Source organism: Heterodontus francisci, chromosome 34, assembly GCF_036365525.1.
Source record: "Heterodontus francisci isolate sHetFra1 chromosome 34, sHetFra1.hap1, whole genome shotgun sequence".
NCBI lineage: Eukaryota > Metazoa > Chordata > Chondrichthyes > Heterodontiformes > Heterodontidae > Heterodontus > Heterodontus francisci.
In genome coordinates this window covers 45190470-45210503 of record NC_090404.1, presented here as the reverse complement: position 1 = coordinate 45210503, position 20034 = coordinate 45190470, and the positions used below count along the sequence as shown (strand labels likewise).

Here is a 20034-nt window from a genome sequence, read left to right as displayed (position 1 = left end):
GTGGCAAGGATGTTGTTTTAAAGGAGAAAAAAAATCCTCTTGTACCCACATCATGTGTGGCTAAGCTTGTATAGCCCAGCTTACCCCTACAGACTCTTTCAAATGTTTTAAAAAGACTGGTCAGGTCTTCACGTTGTTTTGCCTCTAAGTGCAAAAGCATGTTGTCCAATTTTCCTAGCCATTCTGTATTTGAAAATCTGATAGCTGGAGGTTCAATCTGAAAATTATTTATACCTCCTTCTGCCAAAGCCATTCTTTCCTTTTCCTTCTCAACAGTTTTTATTACCTAATATGGCGTATCCTCCTCTCTGTGATAACATTGCTTTAACATATTAATGTGACATAACCGATTCTTCTTCCGGTGATCAGGGGCATCAATAAAGTAATCTACCATACCTACTATTTTGATCACTCGAAATGGGCCATTGAACTGCGCGTGTAATGATACCCCCTGCAATGGTAACAACAACAATACTTCATCCTCTAGTTGAAAGTCACGGGTTTTTGCATTCTTGTCTGCCCATTTTTACATTTTGGCTTGTGATGCTTTAAGGTGTTCATGAACCCTACAAAACTGCTTTACGCCCTTTGTAAGGCCTGGCCAGTAATAATGTTGTCTTATACGTGGTTTGGTCTTGCGAATCCCCCAATGTCCTGCAAAAGAAATGTCATGTGCTAACCTTAATAAACCCTGGTGTTATTTAGATGATACCACCATCTGTTCAACAACTGCCCAGTCTTCGTCCGCAGGTCTATGAGTTGGTCTCCATTTCGTCCTCAAAACCCCGCTTGCCATACAATAGCCTTTTGGTGCTCATTCACCTCAGGTTCTGTCAGAGCTGTCTGTGCTGTTTGGTATAATTCTGGATCAGCTTGCTGTGCTGCAACAATAGAAGATCTGTTAAACATCTCGTTTGGACTTTCTAAATCCACAAATAAGGTTTCAGATATTTGGTTTTTTGTTTGTGGAGAGACTTTTACCTTCAATAATGGATCCGGTTTAGCAATTGTTCGGGTGACTACACATGCAGGAAATATTCTGGAACTTGTTCCTGTAATTGCTCTGTTTCCCTAACTTCACTTGGTTCCTCTGTAGTTAGCGGAGAAACTGATACTTTTGATCTGGCCAAATTATTTCCTCAGAGTAGAGCAATTCCCTTTAGTGGCCAACTATGGGATCTCCCACCGTTACCATCGCAGATATTAAGTCACTCTCCAGATGTACTTTATATAAAGGTAGGGTATATACTCCCCACCAATTGCATTCACTACAATTTTAGCGTTCAAGGTGATCTCTGGTGGAAACATTATACCTTTCCCCAGAAGAGTGTGTGTGTTGCTCCTGTAGCACTCTTTTTTTAGAATTAGAATTAGAATATTACAGCGCAGTACAGGCCCTTCGGCCCTCGATGTTGCGCCGATCATCTGACCTACACTATTCCATTTACATCCATATGTCTATCCAATGACCACTTAAATGCCCTTAAAGTTGGCGAGTCTACTACTGTTGCAGGCAGGGCGTTCCACGCCCCTACTACTCTCTGCGTAAAGAAACTACCTCTGACATCTGTCCTATATCTTTCACCCCTCAACTTAAAGCTATGTCCCCTCGTGTTTGCCATCCTCATCCGAGGAAAAAGACTCTCACTATCCACCCTATCTAACCCTCTGATTATCTTGTATGTCTCTATTAAGTCACCTCTCCTCCTCCTTCTCTCTAACGAAAACAACCCCAAGTCCCTCAGCCTTTCCTCGTAAGACCTTCCTTCCATACCAGGCAACATCCTAGTAAATCTCCTCTGCACCCTTTCCAAAGCTTCCACATCCTTCCTATAATGCGGTGACCAGAACTGCACGCAATACTCCAGGTGCGGCCTCACCAGAGTTTTGTACAGCTGCATCATGACCCCGTGGCTCTGAAACTCGATCCCCCTACTAATAAAGGCTAACACACCATATGCCTTCTTAACAGCCCTATTAACCTGGGTAGCAACTTTCAGGGATTTATGTACCTGGATACCAAGATCTCTCTGCTCATCTACACTACCAAGAATCTTCCCATTAGCCCAGTACTCTGCATTGCTGTTACTCCTTCCAAAGTGAATCACCTCACACTTCTCCGCATTAAACTCCATTTGCCATCTCTCAGCCCAGCTCTGCAGCCTATCTATGTCCCTCTGTACCCTACAACACCCTTCGACACGATCCACAACTCCACCGACCTTCGTGTCATCCGCAAATTTACTAACCCACCCTTCTACACCCTCATCCAGGTCGTTTATAAAAATGACAAACAGCAGTGGCCCCAAAACAGAACCTTGCGGTACACCACTAGTAACTAAACTCCAGGATGAACATTTGCCATCAACCACCACCCTCTGTCTTCTTTCAGCTAGCCAATTTCTGATCCAAAGCTCTAAATCACCTTCAACCCCATACTTGCGTATTTTCTGCAATAGCCTACCGTGGGGAACCTTATCAAACGCCTTACTGAAATCCATATACACCACATCCACGGCTTTACCCTCATCCACCTGTTTGGTCACCTTCTCGAAAAACTCAATAAGGTTTGTGAGGCACGACCTACCTTTCACAAAACCGTGCTGACTATCGCAAATGAACTTATTCTTTTCAAGATGATTATAAATCCTATCTCTTATAACCTTTTCCAACATTTTACCCACAACCGAAGTAAGGCTCACAGGTCTATAATTACCAGGGCTGTCTCGACTCCCCTTCTTGAACAAGGGGACAACATTTGCTATCCTCCAGTCCTCCGGCACTACTCCTGTCGACAATGACGACTTGAAGATCAACAACAACGGCTCTGCAATCTCCTCCCTGGCTTCCCAGAGAATCCTAGGATAAATCCCATCTGGCCCAGGGGACTTATCTATTTTCACTCTTTCCAAAATTGCTAACACCTCCTCCTTGTGAATCTCAATCCCATCTAGCCTAGTAGGCTGTATCTCAGTAATCTCCTCGGCAACATTTTCTTTCTCTACTGTAAATACTGACGAAAAATATTCATTTAACGCTTCCCCTATCTCCTCTGATTCCGCACACAACTTCCCACTACTATCCGTGATTGGCCCTGTTCTAACTCTTATCATTCGTTTATTCCTGATATACCTATAGAAAGCCTTAGGGTTTTCTTTGATCCTATCCGCCAATGACTTCTCGTGTCCTCTCCTTGCTCTTCTTAGCCCTCCCTTTAGATCCTTCCTGGCTAGCTTGTAACTCTCAAGCGCCCTAACTGAGCCTTCACGTCTCATCCTAACATAAGCCGCCCTCTTCCTCTTGACAAGCGCTTCAACTTCTTGAGTAAACCACGGCTCCCTTGCTCGACAACTTCCTCCCTGCCTGACAGGTACATACTTATCAAGGACACGCATTAGCTGCTCCTTGAATAAGCTCCACATTTCGTTTGTGCCCATCCCCTGCAGTTTCCTTCCCCATCCTACACATCCTAAATCTTGCCTAATTGCGTCATAATTTCCTTTCCCCCAGCTATAATTCTTGCCCTGCGGTATATACCTGTCCCTGCCCATCGCTAAGGTAAACCTAACCGAATTGTGATCACTATCGCCAAAGTGCTCACCTACATCTAAATCGAACACCTGGCCGGGTTCATTACCCAGTACCAAGTCCAATGTGGCATCGCCCCTGGTTGGCCTGTCCACATACTGTGTCAGAAAACTCTCCTGCACACACTGGACAAAAACAGACCCATCTAAAGTACTCGAACTATAGTATTTCCAGTCAATATTTGGAAAGTTAAAGTCCCCCATAACCACTACCCTGTTACTCTCGCTCCTGTCGAGAATCATCTTCGCTATCCTTTCCTCTACATCTCTGGAACTATTCGGAGGTCTATAGAAAACTCCCAACAGGGTGACCTCTCCTCTCCTGTTTCTAACCTCGGCCCAGACTACCTCAGTAGACGAGTCCTCAAACGTCCTTTCTGCCGCTGTAATACTTTCCTTGATTAACAATGCCACACCCCCCCCTCTTTTACCCTCTTCTCTGTTCTTTCTGAAACATCTAAATCCCGGAACCTGCAACATCCATTCCTGCCCCTGCTCTACCCATGTCTCCGAAATGGCCACAACATCAGGATCCCAGGTACCAACCCATGCTGCAAGCTCACCCACCTTATTCCGGATGCTCCTGGCGTTGAAGTAGACACACTTTAAACCAAGTTCTTGCTTGCCAGTGCCCTCTTGCGTCCCTGTAACCTAATCCCCTACCTCACTACTCTCAACAGCCTGTACACCGGCACTGCAATTTAGGTTCCCATTCCCCTGCTGATTTAGTTTAAACCCCCCCGAAGAGCACTAACAAATCTCCCCCCCAGGATATTGGTACCCCTCTGGTTCAGGTGAAGACCATCCTGTTTGTAGAGGTCCCACCTACCCCAGAAAGAGCCCCAATTATCCAGGAAACCAAAACCCTCCCTCCTACACCATCCCTGCAGCCACGTGTTCAACTCCTCTCTCTCCCTATTCCTCTCTTCGCTAGCACGTGGCACAGGCAACAACCCAGAGATAACAACTCTGGTTGTTCTCGCTCTAAGCTTCCACCCTAGCTCCCTGAATTTCTGCCTTAAATCCCCATCTCTCTTCCTACCTATGTCGTTGGTGCCTATGTGGACCACGACTTGGGGGTGCTCCCCCTCCCCCTTAAGGATCCCAAAAACACGATCGGAGACATCACGTACCCTGGCACCTGGGAGGCAACACACCAACCGTGAGTCTCTCTCGTTCCCACAGAACCTCCTATCTGTTCCCCTAACTATGGAGTCCCCAATGACTAATGCTCTGCTCCTCTTCCCTTTTCCCTTCTGAGCAACAGGGACAGACTCTGTGCCAGAGACCTGCACCCCATTGCTTACCCCTGGTAAGTCGTCCCCCCCAACAGTATCCAAAACGGTATACCTGTTGTTGAGGGAAACGGCCACAGGGGATCCCTGCACTGCCTGCTGGTTCCCTTTCCTTCCCCTGACGGTAACCCATCTACCTACTTCTTTTACCTGAGGTGTGACTGCCTCCCTATAACTCCTGTCAATAATCCCCTCCGCCTCCCGAATGATCCGAAGTTCATCCAGCTCCAGCTCCAGTTCCCTAACGCGGTTCTCGAGGAGCTGGAGTTGGGTGCACTTCCCGCAGATGCAGTCAGCAGGGACACTCTTGGCGACCCCTACCTCCCACATTCTGCAGGAGGAACATACAACTGCCTTTACCTCCATTCCCACTATTCTAGATTCCTAATAAATCTACTGAAAAACCAAACGAAAAAAAAAGTCAAAACTTGTTCGCTTAGCAATCCGACGGACTGAAGTTTTAAATAAAAAGCTTACCTTATCAACACCCTAGAGTCCTTTTTTTTTGGTTAGAGGAGGAGGGTGGGTGGGAGACACTACACGTGTAGTGTCTCGGATACTGCCTCTGCCCAAATAAATAGTTTTCCCCTACCCAGCAGTCCCCGGTCCTCTGAAACAAAAAAGGGATTAACTTGTAACTTACTGAAATTGACCGCTCAGCTGAAAGTCCGCTCCGCACCCCGTTCTATCAAGGCTGCTCCTCGCAAAAGACCTCTGTATAACGATAGGTATTCCTGCCTCACTTAAAGGATATGGAGTTACTTTCACCTTTGACAAAAGATCGTTATAACTTTCGGATACATTATTCTTAACATCTGCACTCACTTCAGTTTTGTATCTGGTTTTATAGCTGCCGTTAACGTTATAGCCTGGTCTGTTATACTCTCAGTCAGAGTCCTTTTCTCTGCGTTAGCTTTGCGTACCCCAAAAAGTCATATGGGTTTACCTCGCAATTTCCAGCACTCTGAACGAAGATGACCTGTTTTGTGACAATGATAACACTTCAGCTTGCGAATCTCACTTCAACCCTCAGCACCTTCCTTTCTGGCCTGAGGAGATGATCCTGGGGCATTCCCAGCTGTTCTTTCCTGTCCCTGGCTACTTGCCTTCCTTTCACTCTCCCACTTTCTATCCTTCTTGGGTTTATGAGGGTGACGGACAAAAGGTTTTGGCTTATTCAAAAATTCAAAATCATCACATCAGCAATTTCCACCGCTTGCCTGGCTTTCAAAGCTTTCAGGTTATCTACATGAGTTTCTCTGAAGGAATGGAATTTTTAAACACTTCCAAGAGAATCAGCTCTCGAATGTTCTCATATGTGGTTTCCAACTTTAATGCCCGTATCCAAAGGTCAAAAGTAACTTGCTTCACCCTTTCAAATTCTACATACGTCTGCCCAGCCAAGCTCTGTAAGTTCTGAAATTTCTGACGGTAAACTTCAGGAACTAACTAATACGCAGTGAGCACAGCATTTTTTTTACCATCTCATAATCTTCAGAAGCCTCTTCAGGAAGCATGGCATAAAGTTCATGAGCTCTGCCTCTCAACCTGCTTTGCATAAGCAGTGTCCAGCTTTCCTTTGGCCCATTTCATCTGTTTGGCTATTTTTTCAAAAGATGTGAATAATGCCTTTGCATCCCTTTCCTCAAACTTAAGAAGGGCTTGTATAAATTTAAAGAGCTTTTCACTGGGTCCTGAGCTGAGTTCAGGTTCTTCCTGACCAGAATATTTCCTGCAATCAATGTTGCCTCTTTATCTTAGTTCCATCTCTCTTAACCTAAATTCCACCTCTTCTCTTTCTCTCTGATGTGCTCTCTCTTTCTCCCTTTCCTCTTTTGCTAATTCAAGTTCAAGTTTTTTAAATTCCTTTTCAGCCCCAAGTGTTTTGCTTTCGAACTGAATCCTACCCAATATCATTGCATTACTCTTTGACTTACTACCTTCTTCTTCTTTTCCTCTTCTTTTCTTCTTCTTCTTATTTTGAATGTTCGGCTACTTCATCAGTTAGCTCTGCTTTTTAGCACCTGATTTCAATTCTAACCCCAATTGTGCTGCCATTTCTTTTAGTCTTTTCTTAGTTAAAGTTATCAAGTCACTGAGAGAAACATTTTCCTTTCCCAGAAATTCAGCTGAAACTGCTAATGTCATTCTGATGGTATAGACTGTACCTTCACACAAGAAATCTAATTCTTTTTTTTTAGTAATTGGCATTAGATTTGGAGCCTAGCAATCGAGCACTCCAATTAATATGATCCCAGACGCTAGAGCAATTAATATGATGACAGATGCAAGATCCCAATTTAGGTGTTATCCAAGAGAGGAGCAATTAAATGATTCCAAACGCGAGCTCCCCAATTAATCTGAACCCAGATGAGACATCCAATTAAATATGTTACGATCGAGGCGGGAGCAAGGCACCATCCCTTCAGTCCTATCACTCCACAGGTCGCAGTATATTAATACAGTTTTCCCAGCAAACTGGAAAACAGCCAAATTAAACACTCTAGTAATCTCTGGAATAAAACAAACCAAACCATTGTTATACAACAACAAATTAATTATTTATTAAAACAAACTCTCAGCACTATTAAGATAAACCTATGTCTAAACTTCTTACTTTAACGGAACTCCCCCATTCACACACATGCATTCAAATTTAACTGCTAAGCAGTTTTAAAAAGTGGTGTTTTAAAGAAGAAAGCTGTTTCTTAAGAATAAATAAGTACGTCATTGTGGGTTACGTTCCTGATGGGTGAAGTATAATAATGCGAAAATAATCAAATACCTTCAAAGTCTCCACGTGGATTTGATCAAGCAGTCCTTCAGTACTCTGGCATTCAAAACACTTCGGCTGCAGCAGGCATCAAACAGTTCTTTCAACGAGGAGCACAGCAATAGGTCAACTTGAATTTTAAAACCGACAGCTTCTCAGTCGAAACGTTGCTTCTGCAATACAGATGGTCTCTTCAAAGGGCTATATCGCCCTTAGGTAATTAACTCGGCCTGTCGCCTCTTGTAGAATTTTTGCTCAGAAAAATAGACTGCCCTTCTCTTTCATCGCATGCTTCACTGGTGAGTCTCTCAAATCTTTTTTCAGACTGTTTCTTTTACACAGTTAAGTGGAAACATTATACCATGTGTCCTCTCTCTCTCCCTCTCCTGCTGCGGCCTAGGTAACAAGTGGATATGGCACACTATGCCTCAGAAATCCAAAAACTTCTCTCTCTGTTTTAAAGGTTTCACTGTTTTAATCCGAGGAGAAAATAAATACAGTTCTGCCACACTTTCTGCAAAGCAGCTCCCAGAGCAGCTCAGGCCGGGACCAACAGTGGCTGGATTCGGGAGCAGGGATCCTTAGCTGTTGTTGAAGCCAGACCCACAACGAAGTGGTTAACGTTTAACTGCCCTCTGAAATGGCCAAGCAAACCTCTCACTTGCCAAGAACAATTAGGCATCGACAACAACTACTGGCCTTGTCAGTGATGCCCACATCCCATGAAAGAATACAAAAAGCTGGAATCCATTCAGAAACTGCATTGCATGTTTTTGCTGGCTTACCACTTTTTGCTCAAATTAGCAAATAACTGATTGGCACCCAGGAGAATTGAGGTTCTAAGACTTTCCCTAATGTGTTCGTTCATGGGATATTATCTTCGCTGGTCCATCAATAATTGCGCTTGAGAAGGTGGTGATGAGTCACTATCTTGAACCGCTGCAGTCCATGTGGTGTAGGTACACCCACAGTTTTGTAAGGGTTGGGCGGGACGGGGGGAGGGGGGGGGGTGGGATTTTCATCTAGTGACAGTGAAAGAACTGTTCCAAGTCAGGTTAATGCATTGTGTGGAGGGGAACCTGGAGGTGGTGGTGTTCCCATGCGTCGATTGCCCTTGTCCTTCAAGGTGGTAGAGGTCATGGATTTGAAAGGTGCTGCTGAAGGAGGCTTAGCCTTGTGGTTGATAATGAAGGAGAAAGCTATAGACTGCAGGAAGATATCAATGAACAGACGGGTAGAACATTGGCAAATGGAATTCAATCCGGAGAGTTGTGAGGAAACGCATTTAGAAAAGAGTGACACGGCAAGGAATATGCAAAAAATAGTAGAAGTAGAGAGAAATAGAGCGACCTTGGTGTGCATGTCCACAGATCCCTGAAGGTGGACGTTGTCTTTCAATGGGTATGTCCATAACTTGTCTACATTATTAGACAGAAATGATGTTGTCCATCGCATGATACAGCAGTTGGAATATGTTAGTTGACCAAACAAGACGCACTAGTAAGAACTCTCAAGCAATATTTATACACTACTATCATCTTCGATTAAAGAAATCTCAATATAGGTTACCAGTCCTAGCTGAGTGATTCATAAGTTTGTGTTTCAAGAATAGAAGTAAAATCAATGTGGTGGCAGTGAATATGTTTTGAAGATTTTGAGCTTTTACAGTACATTGGGAGTGCATCAGATTCAGCTTGGTACTACAACAGCATTCTGCGAGGGTAGCAGACATTCCCAACAGCGCTCCGAGAGGTGAAGCACTATCAGCAGACAATACTGCCCGTTGGGAAGGCAGAGTAATTGTACTAAGGGGCCACTGGTTTCGTAACAAAGGGGTGCACTGAGCTGATTTGGATCAGGCCTGTGCAGGTTGGTTCAAAGGTAGGCTGATCTGTCAGAAGTTCCGTCTTTCAGATGACACCTTCAACCAAGACCTCATTTGTACTCTCAGATGGACACAAATGACCCCATAAAACTATTTTCTATCAAGAGATCAAGAGGGATTTGAAGGAGAACTTCGTTTTACACAGTGCATGTTAACGACGTTGAACTCGCTGCTGAGGGTTGTGGAAGCAGAGACAATCAATGATTTCAACAGGAAATTGGATGGGCACTTGATGGAAATAAACCCGCACAGTTATGGGGATGGCGTGGGGAATTGGACTGACTGGATTGCTCTACTGAGGGCTAGCATGGCCACGACTGACCAAATGGCCTTCTTCTGTTCTGTAATAACTCTTTGACTCCATGATTCGATGACTATGAGATAGAGAGAGAGATGCTTGCTTCTGATTGTGGAGTACAGGACAAGGGGGCTTAATATACAATTAAAATTAAGCCATTCAGGAATGATTCCAGAAAGTATTCCTTCACACAAAAGTCAGTGGAAATCTGGACTTTCTCCCCACATATCTGTTGAGTCTGAAAATTTGAACAATGAAATTGATAAACCTTTGGTTAGTCAAGGATATGAAGTATTATGAAAGAAAGGTGTACAAATGGAATTAATATACAGATCATCCATGATCTAATTGATTGTAGAACACTCTCAATGTGCTAAATGGTCTCCTTCCATTCCTATGTTCCTTCATTAGAATAACATCAGGGGAAGGTGAGGCAAGGGTTCTTGAGTGTACTACAGAACAGAGCATAGAGGAAAACGCTTTATCTGTTCTGTCTTTGGAAAAACTTTCAAACATCAGTGTGACTGGAAAAGCACCACGACAGATATACACCATACTGGGAGTGTTCCAGTGCAGTGACCGTGGAAAGAGTTTTAACCAGTTGCACAGGCTGAATAAGCACCGCACTATTCATAGTGGGGAGAAACCATACATGTCTTCTGTGTGTGGACGAGGATTCAACTGGCCATCCAACTGGAAAGATACAAGGCCACCCACACCACGGAGAAATCGGGGAATTGTAGGGAATGTGGAAAGGGATTCAATTGCTCACCTGAGCTGTACTCTCATCGGCGCAGTTACAGTGGAGAGAGGCCATTAAGCTGCTCCGTGTGTGGGGAAAGATTCAAACAGTCCTCCCATCTGCTCACACCTCAGCCTATTCACAAGGAAGTGAAGGCATTTAAATGTTTCCTGGGTGGGGAGGGATTCAGTCCTTTATACCAATTGCAGAATTTACCTGTGACTGCATAGGTTGGATTTTGCTATTATTAATGATGTTAATTTTATCCAGGACTCTTTAATATTCTGGGTAATTGTCAAATAAAGTAAATGGTAATGGGTAAGTTTCAAAGTTGAAAGGCTGAACCCTTGAGAGATGCAGGTTTAGCATAACTTCCTTGCTTTTGCGATTTATACCTCTATTTATAAAGCCCAGCTCCTGGTATTTTTTTAACAACCTTATTATCCTGTTCTATCTCCGTCAAAGATTTGTGTGCATGCAGCCTCAGATCTCTCCGTTCCAAAATCCACTTTAAAATTGTATTATTTAGGTAATATTGTCTCTGCTAATTCTTAGCAAAATTCCTCACTTCACGCTTCTCTGCATTAAATTCTACCTGCCATGCGTTTTCTCTTTTCGCCTGTCCATCTAAATTTTCCTGGAGTCTGCTACTATCCTCCTCACAGTTTACTACATTTCCAAGTTTTGTGCATCTGCAAAATTGCACACCCTTCATCCAAGTGCCAAAATTATAAATATACATCAAAAAGGCTAGTGGTCCTAATACCAGCCCCTTGGTGACAGCACCGTATACTTCATCCGAGTCTGAAAATAATCATTCAGCACTATTCTCTGCTGTTCCTCTTTAGTCAATTTTGTATCCACGCAGCCACTGCCTCTTTAAGCCCATTGGTTTCAACTTTTCCAACAAGTCTATTTGAAGACACTTTATCAAACACCCTTTGGAAGTCCATACTGATATCAATCTTCAGCAACACTTTCCATTATTTCTCTCTAAGTACTCAATCAAGTTTCCCTGACACAATTTGCCTTTTACAAATCTGCGTTGGCTGTCATTTGTGAACCCATGATCTTCCCAGTGGGAATTAACTTTGTCTAAGATGTTGCTCACTGGAACATTTCTTTCCACTGATGTAAGTTTGGTGATCTAGTATTGCCGGGCTTATCCCTCTCCAGCTTTTTGCCTATCAGACTAACATTTTCAGGCCTCCAGTGCTCTGGCACTACTGATATATCCATGGCAGGTTGAAATATTGTGATTAGAGTATCCGTTATTTCCACCCTTGCTCCCCTCAATGGTAAAGGATTCATTTCATCAAGACTCGGTGACGTTTCCATGTTGATCAGAGCCAAGCCATTTAACTATTTTTATAATATCCAATTGCTCCGCCCATCTTTTTTTCCCACCATGCCATTGGAAGGTTTTTCCTCGTTTGTGAAGACAAATTCAAACACATCACATATTATCTGAATTTAATTTAAGTATTTAATGACTTTAGATTATAAGTCAATGTGTAGTTGACAACGATTTACTGTCAATTATATAATGATCTGGTGTTATTAATGGATTTGTTTTCCACCAACAAATATACCACCCCAGAATGTCTGTGCCTTGATGTGCTGGGAAGGTTTGTTTGCTACCATGGCCCTGAAAGCTGCGCTGCCATGAGTATACTGAAAAATAATAAGTTCATGAAGTAAAATAGCACAGAATTAAGGTGGATTCAATATCTAAAGGTATGCCTGGAGATGAGGGAACAGAGAGCCACATATCCAGGTATGACGACACCCTTCTTTGGCACAGTTAGCAATGTATATGGATTCAATGCCAAAAGGCATGCATAGAGTGTACAAAGTGCACAAAGATGGCAATGCAAAGTTTGGATTTGAATATGACAAGCGGATAGAAGGCCAATTTTATTTTTAGTTACGTTAAGAGAAAAATTTAAAAGAAGGATGCAATGTGACAACTGCAATTACACAGGCTGCAAGAATAAATAAATAAATAAACACTTATTTTTCGTCTCCACTTTTATCAAGGAGGGAAAAGGGTAATAGATGTGATTGGAATGTGTTTCAGAACGACGTTGTGACAGTATTCACATCACCACAAGCATGGTTGACTAAGAGCTGTGAAAACTGAAGATGAATCAATCGCAGATCCCGATGAAATTCGTCTGAGGATCCATATGGAAGTAAGGGGAAAATAGAAGGACATTAGGCATAACTCTAGAAAAAAATTTTGAATACGGGAGAGGTGTCTGTGGATTAGAGAAAAGCAATTGCTCCACCTCTAATTACTTTTTAAAGTTTGGAAAAGTGACCCAGAAAATTGCAGATTAGACATTTATGGTGGAAAATTTTGGGAAAAGCCTTATTAAAGGTTACATCATGGAGCATCTGGATAGAAATATAATCTTAAAATATTATCAATATGTTGCCATGAAAGGGAAGCCTCTGTCAACTTAGTTCTCAAGTTTTCTTTGAGCATGTTACAGAGGAGCTTTATCGGGGTAAGACGGTGGACGTAGAGTGCTTGGATTTCTGTCGGCCTTTTACCCACTTCCGCTGGAAAGGATGGGATTGAAAAGAAATATAATGGGAATCGATGAAAATATTTTGAAAGGGATTTGTAATTGTTTGATCGATAGAACACAAAGGATGGTAATATAGGGATTCTCATCGTCCTAGGAAAATGTTGCCAATGGCTTCCAGGGAGATCTATTTTGGACTGCTTTTGATTCATATCTTTATAAATGATCCGGAACTATGATTCACAAGAACACTGACTACATTTGTATGTGAACCAAAGCTGATGCAAAGCTGAAGAGGATAAGCTACGGGAGGATTAAACTACTTGGAAATTGGGCAGACAGGCGACAGATGTCATTCCGAAGAAGGGTCACTGACCCGAAACGTTAACTCTGCTTCTTTTTCCACAGATGCTGCCAGACCTGCTGAGTATTTCCAGCATTTCTTGTTTTTATTTCAGATGTCATTCAATGTAGAGAAAGGAAAAGTTCAGCACATGGTGATAAAAATTCAATAGGGAGTAGGACTTGAATGTAAAAAAAAATATTGAAAATAAAAGAGATCTGTAGTTTCTTATTTACGATAAATTGAAGCAATTGCAAGAAAGAGTACAGCAGATAAGACTGTATTATATTAATAGGTCAATAGAGATCAGAGATATTGAGGTAATCCTGCCACTAATTAAACCATTGTTGCACGGTTCTGGATGATAGAGGTGATTGCAGCTATTGAACCAACACAAAAGAGAGTAACCAGAATGATTAATGAGATGGATTAGATTGTATTGTGAACTTTCAAACCAACACCAAGACGTAGCTTGGCTGGCAGTAAGAAGGGTCCCCGGTTAGATCCTCCTCCACGCCCACGTCTCACTGTCTCCACATGCTGTCCTCGAGGTGACTGCGTTGGGGAAGAGACTGTCATCCACCTGCTTCTGGAATGTGCAAAGCAGGCCTGGAAAGAGATGGAGTGCTCTTTGTTGAGGATCATCCTGAGCATCTCTGTAACTCAGGACTATGTGCTCTTTCTTAAATGTCCAATTTTAATTGTTTTGTAACGTTGTGTAATGTTGTAATTGCTTACAAATTTTACGAATAAAATATCTTCTTGGGAAAAAAGAATTGGAATCTGAGGAACTGTTATCTAAATTAGCATGTTCTTACTGGAAAAGTGGAGAAGTGGTAAACTTGCTGTTTTATTTTTTCGATTCTAAAGAGACTGGATAATGTTGAACTTGGCAAGTTAACTCACCTTGTACTGAACAGTAAAATCAGAGATCACAAGGCTGCACTTGAAGGCGGTAAATTCAAAATCTATTTGCTAAAGCAATATTTTGCTCGATCTGTGGAGAAGTCTCCCGAGCTATATGGTGAAAGCAGTTAATACTGATTTCTACAATGCGAATTAACTAGATTTCATTCACAGATGTCCAATTGTTTTTTATTCATTCATGGGATATGGGCATCGCAGGCCAGCATTTATTGCCCATCCCTAATTGCCCTTGAACCAAGTGACTTGCTAGGCAATTTCGAGGGCATGTAAGAGTCAACCACTTTGCTGTGGATCTGGGCCATGTCGGCCAGACCAGGTAAGGACAGCAGATTTCCTTCCCTAAAGGACATTAGTGAACGAGATGGCTTTTTACAACAATCGACTATGGTTTCATGGCCATCATTAGACTAGCTTTAAATTCCAGATTTATTAATTCAATTCAAATTCCACCTTCTGCTGTGGTGGGATTCGAACCCATGTCCCCAGAGCAATACCTGGGTCTCTGGATTACTAGTCCAGTGACAATACCAGTGAGCCACCGCCTCCTTGTACCTTAGTAATTTGAGACATGACGTGCGAAGTGTAACATTGCTTGGGTGGAATAGGTGACAGTGGTCCCATGGATCCTAAAGTTATCTACCAGTGGGGTATTTCTCACCTCATTTCTGGGTCTATTGTATCCAATTGATAGAGATCGAGTGCTGTGATTAGTCAACAAGTTCACAACCATGGGACTGGCAGGATTGTGGAAGGCAAATTGACTGGAGTGCATTTTCGATAGTAAAGAGAATATCCACGTTTAATTTTATAAGTTTCTTTTTTATTTTCTTCATTGTTGTGCCCTTTAAAAAGGGGATGTTTTTGTTAAATTAATTTTCTTTTGTTCGATGACAATGGGAAGAGCGCAGTGTGAGCTCGATGGTGTTTTGTCTTTTTTCTCCAGCTGCTTCTTGTTGCTATATTTACAGACACAGGACTGTGGCTGTGACGAAATGCTTGGTAGTGGAGAACAATACATGGGGATAGTATGTGTTTGCATTTCAGAGCCTATCTGACATTAAGATCCAAAATCATTCCCAGCAGCGATATTGCGATTCCTTCACTAAACAGTTAAAATTTAGTATCCAATAACAGATCAGAGGTCGGACTCTCTGTCACCCATATGAATGAGGAGATACATCGAGGGCCTTGGGGCTGGTGGAAATGTAGCAGGCCTGAGTCGGCAACAGCAACAGAACTGGAAACTAACTGAGAGCAGGTTACAACACGGAACTGTACGCAGATGCAGTGTTCCATATATATTCATAAATTCAGATGCAGGGAAAGCATCGCGAAGCAACTGACTGTGAATCTGGGAGGACAGGTCATGTGTAACATGGACAAGAAGAGGCAAGTGTGGAATATCGAGTGTAATTCATGGTGGATTTTACTGCCTTCATGTTCTGACTAATTTAACAAATAGACACAATGGATATTTCACCCCATTCTTTAATTCCTCTCGGAATTTGCTCTGGGTCCCTGCGTAAATAAATGGGTTGATGCAGCAACTCAAAAGCTGAAGCATATATCCGTTTTCCTCCAAAATAAATGTTGATTCACTGTCATCAGAAACTGAAAAGTAAGTCAGATTCGAAATTCGGACATAGAGGATCGTTATGAAATATAACAAATATAATAGGATGAAACTGCCCGAGATGGCAAAAAGTAAAACGATGGACTTCCTCCTTTTCTCCATCTCTGGGTCACTCTGAGCCTCTCCATTACTGTGGGACCGGAGTCTCCTGCGGCCTCTATTGGCCGCTAGAATGTGACTGATGGTCAGAGCATTGAGCAGTAAAATTAAAATGCATGGGAGAGAAGGTGTTAAAATGCAGTGAATCCAGTCAAATGCGGCCCATGCAGGTGACGTATAAAATATTAATTTTAAGCTGCAGAACCAAGGGATATTGTCAATCATGTTCAAAGGTTCAAGTGCAAAATACCAGAAGGTATTTTTTACACCGCTGATGAGAGACACTATTCCGATAACCCGCACTGCCGTTTTCTTGGTGCAATATTTTAGTTTCAGCTTCTGGCAACAAATGGCCATAAATCGATCAAAGGTGAAAGCAACCATAAACCAGACAGAACTGTCTAAGGATGCATAGAGTAGGACATTACGGAGGCTGCATACCGGTGTGATGGACAGGAAACTGAATGGAAAATAAATACCAGCAATGCGGTTTAATATCACAGCGATGATAATCAGCAGGAGATCCGTCACTGCCATGGACACCAGGTAATAAGTGATGCATCTGGAGAGACCGCATCTTCCTCGGGACAGGATCATAATCACTGCCAAGTTAGCTGTAATAGAGGCAGAGATTGATGAGAGAAAGGGAGAATGTATATGTTCAAGAGAGCGAGAAGCCAAAGGTTATTGGTCCACATCCCAGCAAAATGTGCTTTACAGGATTATTTGTGAAGTTTACTGCTTTGACGTGCGATCCTGGGTTGAAAATTATCGTTTACCCCACTGACTCTTGTTTCTGTGTTTAAATGACTATCTGTATTAAAATTGAAATCCGTCAAATGACATCTGGATGTGAACTAATGCAATGCAACACAATGGAGAGCAAGACTGGAAGCCCACTGAAACCAATGTAGGGACATCAAATAGAGAAGACAATAACATCATTAACATATCAAGAAAAAAATGTTTGCCTGCTGAGGACCTGAACTGCCCTCATCTGACTAATTACTAGAAAACGATTCACTGTTGGAAAATTCGGAAGACAATTTACTCAAAATGATCCTCAAACAGGGAGCAGTGAACAGACACTCAACTTTTTCTGACTTTGCAGAGGGGATGTTGTTGAGAATGCAGTGAACACTCCGGCGTCTTCACCGGATAGTCACGTGGAATCTTCAGCATCCATCTGAACCACCGGAACTAGCAGATAATGAGGTCTCATTTGGAAAGCGCCTCCCCCCCCCCCACCCTCCCCACTATAATGCTGCACTTCCACAGTATTTTGCTGAGCTGTAGGGATAAATTGTCAGCTTAGTCCTACAGTGGACTTTGAAATTAAAGCTTAGTGGCTAAGATGTGAGATATGCCACAAGGTATGTAGCCTCACTCAATGTGGAGAAAATGGCTAAGATGGGAACAGTCCAAAACATTGCCAGGTTCCCGGAGCAGAAGGAAAACCCCGGACCCTGCTGCCGTCATCGTGAGCTGTCAACAGCAGCTAATGTGGAAGAGGAAAGCTGGACTGAACCAGTGAGAGCTAGAGACTGAGAGCAGGGACACTGTGCTCTGACGTTTTGGGGCCAATGCAGATCATTGATAAAACGACCACTGTTACATTGCTCACATTTCTGGCAACAACTCGATGGGAAATAACATCCTTTGAATAAATTCATTCATAAATTCAGTCATCAATTATTCAATGATTCAATGCTCTAAATCAATGAATTATTTGTGGGAATTATTCTGTCATTGTGAATGTCGATGGTACAAAAGAACTATATTTACAACAAAAACAAGAAATGCTGGAATCACTCAGCAGGTCTGGCAGCATCTGTGGGAAGAGAAGCAGAGTTAACGTTTCGGGTCAGTGACCCTTCTTCGGAACTCATATTTACACCCTGGTAATAGCGTGATAATTCACCCACACTAGCAGTGGCGATAACACAATAGAACTGAACTTACTCTGTGATAACAGCATGTTACTTCACCCACAGTAACAGTGTCAATAATACAATTGAACTACATTTACACATTGATAATTATGTGATAATATGATCTTCCCTCTATCATAAGGTCAGAAGTCGGGATGTTATGTGATGACTGTATAATGTTCAGCACGATTCGTGATGGCTCAGATACTGGAGCAGTCTGTGTCTAGATGTAGCAAGACCTGGACAACATCCAGGCTTTAGTTGATAAGTGGCAAGTAACACTCAGGCCACACATATTCCAGAAAATGACCATTTCAAACAAGAGAGAAGCTAACCATCTCCTCTTGACATTTAATGACATTACCATAGCTTAATTCCCCACTATCAACATTCTGGTGTTGACTATTGACCAGAAACTGAACTGGAGTAGCCATATAAATACCGTGGCAACTAGAGCAGGTCACAGGCTTAGTATCCTGCAATGTGTAACTCATCTCCTGACTTTCCAAAGCCTGTCTGCCATCTACATGACACAAGTCATGAGTATGATGGAATACCCTCCATTTGCCTGGCTGGTGTGCAGCTCCAACAACACTCAGGAAGCTCGACACCATCCAGGACAAAGCTACCGGCTTGAGTGGCACCCCATCCACCATCTTCAAAATCCACTCCCCACACAACCATTGCACATTGGTAGCAGTGTGTACCATCTACAAGATCCACAGCAGGAACATACAGAGGCTCTTTCGACAGCACTTTCCAAACTCACAACATCTACCTAAAACGAGAAGTGTGGAAGGTGCATGGGAACACCACCACCTACAAATTCCCCTCCAAGCCACACACCATCCTGACTTATAACTTTGTCGCCATTCCTTCACTGTCACTGGGTGAAAATCCTGCAACTCCCTTCCTAATAGCCTTCTTGGTGTACCTACACCCCATGGACTGCAGCGGGTCAAGAAGGCAGCTCGCCACCACCTGCTCAAGGGCAATTAGGGATGGACAAAAAATGCTGGCCTAGCCAGTGACACCCACCTCCCAAGTAAAGGAAAACATCATCCACAGTAACAGTGTCAATAACAGAATTTAACTAGATTTTCATTGTGAGATTGCAGCACTAAGTGGGCGAAATTATACACTTAAAGGGATGAAATGGTACTTGTCAAGGAAATGTAGTATTCCATTAATGGAGAGAAATTATACTGGCAATGTGAAGAAACTATGCCAGTAAAGGGGATACATGACACTGTTAAAGGAGAGAAATTGCACCATAAATTATGATAAATTATGTCAATAAAAGGAAGAATTTATTTCATTAAAATGGAGAATTATTACGGATAAAATTGCAAAAGAATGATATCATAAAAAGGGAGAATTTATACCAGTTAAAAAGGAGAAATTGTCCTGTTTAAGAGAGAAAGGACATCAGTAACATAAAGAGACAATAATGGTCAATGGAAGCGGTGACACAGTAAACAACCATTCACGTAATTAATAACTAACTGAAATACTTTACCTGGAACCCCGACTGCTGCAAGCATGGGATAGTAAATGGCGAACACCAGTCCTTTTGGTGATCCATGCATTTCTATCAGAATCTCTGAGCGTGTTCTTCACGACACTGAAAGATTGTTACATTTATACTTGATGTCAGGCTCCAGGGAGATAATTTAATGGTTTGATCTTTTACATGCATTGCACTAATTGAAACAAACACATTAGTGAAACTGATGTCCATCTCTATGTTTTGATGGAATGGAATGATTTTCAAGGGCACTGACACGGTTCTAATGTGAAACATCTAGAGACCTCGGTATGATCCTAGTCACATATCTTCATAAAACATAATGAAATGCTAAATAAGCAGTTGGAATAGTGAACATGAACATTGTACTCGAGAAATTATTGGGTTTAAGCCCCTCAATTCTGAGTTAAGTGGTCCCATCGCAAGGTGTAACTGAGATATTCTGGTCCAAAAAATAAA

At 42.4% G+C, this 20034-nt stretch overlaps 1 protein-coding gene across 1 annotated transcript; it reads right to left on the bottom strand.

The window, feature by feature from the left end:
* Positions 1-15819: 15819 nt before the first annotated feature.
* LOC137348874 (probable G-protein coupled receptor 139) lies at positions 15820-19636 on the bottom strand. Its single transcript, XM_068014107.1, has 2 exons — positions 19567-19636; positions 15820-16730 (listed from the first exon to the last, which is right to left on the bottom strand). Exons 1-2 carry the CDS (start codon positions 19634-19636, stop codon positions 15820-15822), a joined length of 981 nt encoding a protein of 326 aa, XP_067870208.1.
* Positions 19637-20034: the final 398 nt, after the last annotated feature.